Source organism: Lactuca sativa, chromosome 2 (genome assembly GCF_002870075.4).
Source record: "Lactuca sativa cultivar Salinas chromosome 2, Lsat_Salinas_v11, whole genome shotgun sequence".
In the NCBI taxonomy this organism is placed as follows: Eukaryota; Viridiplantae; Streptophyta; class Magnoliopsida; order Asterales; family Asteraceae; genus Lactuca; species Lactuca sativa.
The window spans coordinates 164,124,745-164,133,171 of NC_056624.2; the positions used below are offsets into that span (position 1 = coordinate 164,124,745).

At 32.5% G+C, this 8,427-nt stretch overlaps 1 protein-coding gene across 2 annotated transcripts; it reads left to right on the forward strand.

The window, feature by feature from the left end:
- The first annotated feature begins 977 nt into the window (after positions 1-977).
- On the forward strand, positions 978-7,446 carry LOC111902593 (uncharacterized). 2 transcript variants are annotated; one of them, XM_052768484.1, is made up of 6 exons: positions 978-1,211; positions 1,297-1,431; positions 1,953-2,450; positions 5,408-5,539; positions 5,679-6,304; positions 6,690-7,446. In XM_052768484.1, exons 2-6 carry the CDS (start codon positions 1,302-1,304, stop codon positions 7,386-7,388), a joined length of 2,085 nt encoding a protein of 694 aa, XP_052624444.1. In that variant the 5' UTR covers positions 978-1,211; positions 1,297-1,301; the 3' UTR covers positions 7,389-7,446. The 2 variants fall into 2 exon arrangements, with proteins under 2 accessions (XP_052624444.1, XP_042755178.1); XM_042899244.2 differs by having other exon boundaries at positions 1,302-1,431.
- Positions 7,447-8,427: the final 981 nt, after the last annotated feature.

Here is an 8,427-nt window from a genome sequence, read left to right on the forward strand (position 1 = left end):
TTATGAAAACATGAATTTAAAAATGATTAAGGACGTGAAAAAAATAATAATTATTAAAACCGTCTATAAATCTATATTACCATAACACCATCCAATGTAAATTTACTATTTTTAATTTATTGCTAATAAATATATTTTTTTTATAGTACATGTGTTTGATTTTCATAAGATAAAATATATTTTCGTGTTTTTGTAAGATATTTATGTTTTCGCATGAACCTACTTCTCTCTCTCTCTCTCTCTCTCTCTCTATATATATATATATATATATATATATATATATATATATATATATATATATATATATATATATATATATATATATATATATATATATATAAACATTTACCGTCTAGTAATGTTTAAAGTTTAAACTCATATTTTAACTATAACGTATCCAATTTACTCCATTGTTAAGTTTAAACTCATGGTACAAAATTATAAAAAATCTTTTTCAATCGAATTTTCAATCCTACCATTCACAAAAATCTTATTTATAAAACTCATATGTATGCTTTAAGTGCACAATAACACATTAATCTTAATTCGCAAAATATCTTGGTATATCATTATCAAAATGTACCAATCCAACTTACTGGTAACCAATTAAGCTGGTATTGACTATATTTGATACGGTAATAGTAACTAATTAAAATTACATACCAACTATAATTGGTACAGTATAGTGTTTGGAAAAAAAAATACACAGTACCGTACCAATTTTATCCCTAATTTTAATGATTTATTTGAAAATGAAAAATAATTTGATATCCAATTTATCAAAATTAAAATAGTTGGTTGAAGGAACATTGACTCAACTTTTATACACGTGTATACACGATATAGTTTTCTATACTTAACGTAAGAAATTTATCATTTTTTATTTTATATAATTTTTCGCGTAAATGGTGATAGATGATAGATGTTATATTAATTAATAAAATTATGGAAACATTTTTGAATTTCTTTTATTTTTTTTGACTATTAACAGTTGTCGTTATTATTTTATATTTTTAAACAACTGCAAGTTGTCGCTAATTATAATTTATTGATTGGCAGAAAAATTGAACTTTTAAAGACTTACGACGTTGACTTAAGCAAGGGAGGGTATTAGGTGTATATAAATCATAGCATGCATGTTCAAATAATCAATCTCATGTCTTTTTTAAAATTCATTCATTCATACGTAATAATCGCTTGCTGACGCATAGGTATTGTCAGTTGCACCAAATCCTCTGATTTTCTAGTCATGGCGTCAAGCAATTATTAGAGTTATAATCATCAATGATGTCACAGTGCAGATGGCGCAAACAGGTGTGCAGCTAGCCCCAATCGATGAGCAGAAGTCCTTAACCCATGAGCAGCAGCAGGAAATCAGAATTTCGGTTGCTTCTCAACGTCGCTCAAAACCTATTCCAGATCTACTTAATGGTAAATTCTGCTACCCATTTTACTCTTTACTTCATGTATTGTTATTTTACACCGCATTTCATACAAAGAAGACGATTCCTTTGCACTAGTGCTCCATTCTTGCGGATGGACGAAATAAGTGTTTAAACTTTATACCTACCTGGCTACCTTTCCGTTTCTGTTTCCACTAGTCTCCTTCGGGAAACTTAATTACAAGAGTAAGTTATATTACATTTACATTCGACTTGTTTGAAAAGTGCTTCGTTTCCTTGTAGAAATTCCACGTAAATGCATTACTGTTTCCTAGAAAAGCTACATGGAATTGCATGATTTTCAGTTGTCATATATAATATTGTTAGTTTTAATATTCAAAGACACCAACACATAAAACGCTCGATTTCAGTGTGTTAAACCAAATTGAAGTATTCAAAGTGGCTGTATGCACTAGAATTGATGCTTAATCATGGTGAAAAGTTAAAGAATATTACAAATATTGTCCCTGGAGGAATTTGTGCTAACTTTGCATTGGAATTATTTTAAAGGAACTAGTAAAGAGAACATGAAAATCGCTATCCCTCTATATGAAGCATCTATTAGTGGTGATTGGAAAGCTGCTAAAGAGATTCTTGATAAAAGGCCAGAGTTGGTAAGGTATAGTGTGACTGGAAATAATGAAACAGCACTTCATGTCGCGGCATCCACAAAAAGCACCAAACAGGCTGAACAGTTCGTGGAAAATCTAATGACTAAGATGGAAAAGGAGGACCTCGAACTTAAAAATAACAGTTCCAACACTGCCCTTTGTTTAGCCGCTGCAGTTGGCAATGTTAAAATGGTTGAGCTTATGGTTAAAAAGTGCAGGGCCTTGGTGGCAATCACTGGTAGTGGAGGAATGACGCCACTATATATGGCTGCCTTGTTTGGACATTCTGAGGTGGTGAAGTATCTGTACAAAAATTCCCAAAAGCTGCGTGATGATTATTGGACACCTCAGAACCGTGGTTGGCTTCTTCAGAAATGTGTTGAGAATGATATGTTCGGTAAGAATTCTAGCATGGAATTATTACACCTACATATTTTTTGTTTGTTGTTTTAATCAAATCAACCTCCAAATTACCTTGGTGAACAAGGTTTAAGCGTGTGAAGAGATCAACACAGAAACAGGGACAGAACAAGGGAAGGAAAACAAATTACTTGGCATGCAAGGTTTTTATTGATGAATTGAAACTAAAAACATAGTGCTTTTTTTTATTTTTTTTTATTTTGTTATTACTCATCTTCATGTTTTACAAGTAATAATGATAAAAGTTTTACATACGCTTGGTGGTTATAAAAAACATCAAATACTAACCATTCTAAAGACTTCCTTTCTAATAAATGAAAGTTTTGTTTTGTCATGTGTCTTACTTTCATTCAATTTGTTAAATATTATTTTGTAGTTATTTTGAATCATTTGTTTTTTATATGTCATTTTATGAGTTATTCTATTTTATTAAATTTCACATAATATTTTAATATAATAATTGCAATAAATATAGTAATAAATTGATATTAATTTCATTAATGAATTTACCTTTTAATTTCCAAATTCTTAAAATTAAAGTTTATTAGTTTCTTTTATTTATTTAAATTTAAAAGATAAAAAAATTTCATTATAATAATTCGTATTTTTTTTTATTTTTTTTTAAATTCAAAGTTCTTAAATATTTTGATATTTATATTTAGTTTTTTTAAACAAATTTAGAATGTATCACCTTCTTTACTCCCAACAAATCCCTCATTTGGGTCAGACGTAATTCCAACTAAATGTTTAGTCTATGCTTGGTTCAAAATAATTTTATTTTTCACAGTCTCAAATGTAGTATACTTCACAAAGTACTCGATGTTCACCATTCTTACATTGAAATTTAGTAGAGCCTTTCCCATTGACCTCTTGAGTTGTTGGTGTTCCCACTGTAGTTCTTTTGAGAGTATCTTGATTGCTCTTTGTTTTGCTTCTTACATCTTTCTGACCATTCTTGATGGTAAGAAGCAGCTTATTTCCTTCAACCTCACCTTGTCCTCAAATTCTTTCCTCGTGAGCTATCAATCTCCTAACCACTTCTTCAATTGTCATGGTGTCTAGTGATGTAATTTTAAGGTTAAACTTCAATGTACTTGTGGAATTCCTCTTAACACTTAAGGGTACATGCAACCTAAAGATCTATGGTATGTCTTTACAATTAATAGCAACATACAATGAATTAGTATAAGAACCCTAGATCATAATCAAAATTCATGAGATTAAGGTTACATACTTTTGGAATATTTATAACAAAGAATTCTTTGAAACCTTTCCTTTTAGTTTTCAAAAAGCAAGCACCAAAATTATAATGTCTCTAACAGTTCACACCCAAAACCTTAGAAACCCAATAATGGAGATGAAAGAGAGAAGGATGAAGAAATTTCATTTATACACCTCTTAGGAGTGTTATGCTCGAAATTTGCAAGCAAAGAGTCCTATTTATAGTTTAGCCAACTTGGAGATAAATCCAAATTTTAATTAATAATATAATATATTTAATCTCGATTCAAATTTTTTCTTATCTACAACCAGGAAGCTTCTTGACCAGGAGGTTTCTAGAAACCCTAGAACCTCATCCAAAATCGTTCATACCATGGATGGTTTTAAAATCGTTTATTTTGTTCAACTATTAAATAATTACAATCCATCTCTTTTAATTAATTCCAATTAATCCCGAATTAATTATAAATTAATTTTGATTAATAATTAATTAATTTTTATTGATTTCTTATTGATTTATTAATTATATAAAAAACAAATCAATTGTTTAACTATTGATCTCATATTAATTTATTAATCACATAATAAATTAACAAATCAATTATCTCTTTCTACTTAATATATTAATCATATAATATATTAACAAATCATTTCTTTTCTCTCCTAATATAATTTCTTAGCTATTTCTAGTTGCGAGGGCAATCCAAAAAGGACTTTGCTTTTAACTAAAAGAATATATCAATTTAGTTATGAGCTTACACACATTAATCCTACATCTAGATCTACAAATTGTTCAATGGTTGAAGCAAATATGTAAGAATCTAGACAGTACTACCCCTAGTATTTCTTGACAATGTAAGCCTCTTCCATCATGTCTTCCAAGGTTCGAATGCTACTTACTATGTTGTTGATCTTTGTATAGAACTCATCATGTCTCTTTTTCCTTCACTTCATGATCTTAAACTCAGCCTTACATGACCAACGCCCATGTATATGACTTTAAATGTGTCTAAAGCTTCTTTTGTTGTTTGCTTATCTGTCAAAGACAATAAAATATCTTCAGGATAGCCGGGTAGATGACATCTATTGCCATCTTATCCTTGTTGACACTCATAGCATTCTGAGGGTTATGTGCTTAATCGCTCGTCTGTTGTCACACATCTTAAGCCAACATAAAAACCCTCATGTTGATGTCCCAAGCAGCATAGTTACTTCTTGCTTACATTGGGTAATGGAACAATCGTGGTTCTTTCTTTTGGCCTTCCATGTCGAGGTTGTACTATTTATTCTATAAACATAGTTATCATTTATACCAAATGACATCAAATCAACCTGCAAATTACGTTGATGCACAAGGTTTATGTGTGTGACGTGAAGAACAAAAAGCAACACGGGAAGAACAAGGGAAAAAAAACATGGGAAGCAAAACAAATTACTTGGTATCCAAAGTTTTATTGACAAATTCAAACTAAAAATTAATGTAAAACATCAAACGAATTACCCTATTTATACTAAATGGAAAAAGGGGTCCTGCTAAAGCACAATTACTGGAAATATGGAAAGTTTAGAAACATACCCTTATGCCTAAAAAACCCTTATTGGGAATTATACCAACAAAAATTAGTTGTTAGACATTGTTCTTGTTTTGTTGATGATTATTGTTGCTTTGGCCATAGCAATTCCCCAACATAGTGATTGTTAAATCTCTTTTAGATATCGCACTAGACATAGTGCGAGAGCATGAAGAACTTAGTAGCAGTGGGATTGTACTTGCAGCTTTGGCTCGAAAGACTGATGCATTTGCTGAAATAAAATCTAATATCATCATGAGAACCATAAAATGGGGTAAACATCTCTACTCGTTGATGTTGATTATACATCTTCCATCTCTTATTATTATCATCCATCAATTTTTACTTATTAAATATCTGGCATATATCCTCATTTTGCCTTCTTTTCTGCTTGTTGCATTGAATATTTACAGTCATATGTCCGAAGAGGCAAGCTCGTGAAAAGGAAAGTAAAGCAAAAGCGTTGGAGATACTAAAAACCGTCTGGTGTTATATTGCTGAGAAGCCTCGGGAAGAAATTGATACCATACTCAGGGGACCCCCTGATCCTCCCGTTAAACGATATGAAAAGCCAGCTTTTGACAAGATAGATGAAGCTCTGCAACTACTAAAACACATGTCTGATAATATTGTCAATATACCTATTGAAATACGTAACATAATCAAAGGACCAGTTGCAAGAAATCTTGAAGGTCTAGCGGGAAATGTACGTAAAAAGTACTCTTCTAGAGTACTATTTGTTGCCACAGAGGTGGGCAATACGAGATTCGTAGTTGAGCTCATGCGTCTATATCCCGATCTAGCGTGGAAAGTAAATGATAACAATCAAAGTATATTCCATGTTGCTGCCAGACATCGTCAAGCGAATATCTACAACCTATTGCATGAGATAGGCTTAAATAAGGATATGATTATTCCTCTCAAAGATCAAAACGAGGACAATATGTTGCATTTGGTTGCAAGGAGTGTGGAGAGAAAGCGACTTGAAGATGTGTCAGGAGGTGCGTTTCAGATGCAACGTGAACTACTATGGTTCAAGGTACATATTCCTAGCTCATTTCCTCCCCACACTTATAGGCTATCTTTCTTTGACATAAAGTAAGTTAACTAGAGGCATTTATAGGAAGGAATTTAAGATACAACCGACTGATGTTTGTTTTCAATCACTTGTTCTCATGCATGGCGGATATATGTATGACTTTGGGGGCTTTTATGATAATAAATTCATTATTAATTTTTATTTTTTTTTATATTACGGTGGTGCCATGGGCTTCATTAGAGTAAACTTTTTTTCTTTTCTATATCCAATGTACGTTTTTAAGAGGACAATCAGCCATAAACATGTGTTCTTTGCGATTGGCATGAATATTTTGACACCTCAATCAAATTGATCTACTCGATTTATAATTCTGTATATTTTGTAGGAAGTAGAGAAGATGGTCCTACCTTCTTATCGGGAACGGAAGAACAAAGATGGACTAACACCACGCGAGTTATTCACCAAGGAGCACCAAGATCTAGTTGTAAAAGGTGAGGAATGGATGAAAGGAACAGCTAGTCAATGTATGGTGGTAGCGGCGCTTATTGCCACCATTGTATTTGCTGCAGCTTTTACAGTTCCAGGTGGATACGATCAGACCGATGGTATCCCTTTCTTCCGCAGAAACGTAAGCTTTTTGATTTTCGTGGTGGCAGATGCCATATCTTTGTTCTCATCATCTGCTTCAATACTCACATTCTTATCCATTCTCACTTCTCGTTATGCGGAAGATGATTTCTTGGAATCATTACCTAGAAAACTGATGTTGGGTCTAGCAACACTTTACATCTCAATAACAACCATGATGATTTCTTTTAGTGTTACCTTCTTTGTGCTATACCGTCAACATCTTAAATGGATACCAATCCTTGTCACCGTGATTGCTACCATGCCAGTCCTCCTGTTCGGTGCGTTGCAATATCGTCTCTTAAAAGACGTAATTCACTCCACATATGGTTCTAGCTATGTCTTTCGGTCCAATAATCATCTTTACAATGGAAAATCTAATTGTAACCATCGTTGTTTTCCGTTTCGGATCCCTTTCATTTCAAGATGTACTTCGAAACTATTAAAATTGTTGTAAGATTAACAATTCTACAGAATTGTAATATAATTCAATATTTGTTATAATAATGGTTTTGTTTGATTCTATTATAAGACGACATAAAAACGTGACATTTAATGATTTTGGTTTCGGAAGGCAGTTTGAGCCGGAGGCTTGTGGTTGGGAAGACAAAAAAAAGTATATTGACTCTTTACATTCTTAAATAAATCCTCTTTAATCAAATAAATAAATCCCCCTCACAGTCCCACGACTTGATTTACATTTACCGTCCCATATAACGGTGCACTTCCCTGGTATTTTATACCAACTGGGAATGTGCCCTTGTTTATGTCATGGCTTCTCACACACCTGTGCGACATGCAATATATTCATCTGCATGTGACTCCAACAGTTGTAATTCATCCAATTGACACCACAATGTATGTACACTATTGGGCATCAATTTCAACAAGAATCCAAGATTTAATACCTATATTTCAGCTAAATTCATTAGCTGTAACCACTAACCAGGGCTCTTGATTTAAACATGCGTACAATTATTTAGCGATGAGGAGAATCCCTTAAGCTGCAGGCCATCGAAATTATGGTTGCTTCACACGATCATCAAAACCTTGTCCAGATCGAATTGATGGTAACTTCGGTTTAACATTTTACTCATTTAATTATTGGTGGTAACTTCTGTTTGCTATTTTACTCATTTATTTGTTAGATGCAATGGTGGATCTGCCGTCGAGCAGTCAAGTGGGGTGTACATTGATCATTGACCAGAAGTCAACTAGCAGAGTCTCTATGTCTGTTATTCTGTTAAATATATGTTATATAAATCCCCCTGTTCAAATTAGAAATGGTAACGGGACGGGTTCGAGTCGGGACAGCCAATCCAATTCCCAACGGATATCGTATTGGGAGCCCCGTCGGGGATAAATCTTTCTTGAAACCCAATTTCGATAGCTAACCAATATTGTAAAAATAAGTTAAAGAAACAAAATATTATTGGTTAAAAACAATTTAAACTTAGTTTAAACCCGGTACGAAGAACAAAACTTAAAAGAGCATT

Excerpts from the sequence above, each read along its gene's own strand:
- LOC111902593 (XM_052768484.1), top strand. The coding sequence starts at position 1,302 with ATGGCGCAAACAGGTGTGCAGCTAGCCCCAATCGATGAGCAGAAGTCC. Across the intron at positions 2,451-5,407 it reads TGTTGAGAATGATATGTTCG|ATATCGCACTAGACATAGTG; the intron begins GTAAGAATTCTA and ends AATCTCTTTTAG. Across the intron at positions 6,305-6,689 it reads GTGAACTACTATGGTTCAAG|GAAGTAGAGAAGATGGTCCT; the intron begins GTACATATTCCT and ends TATATTTTGTAG.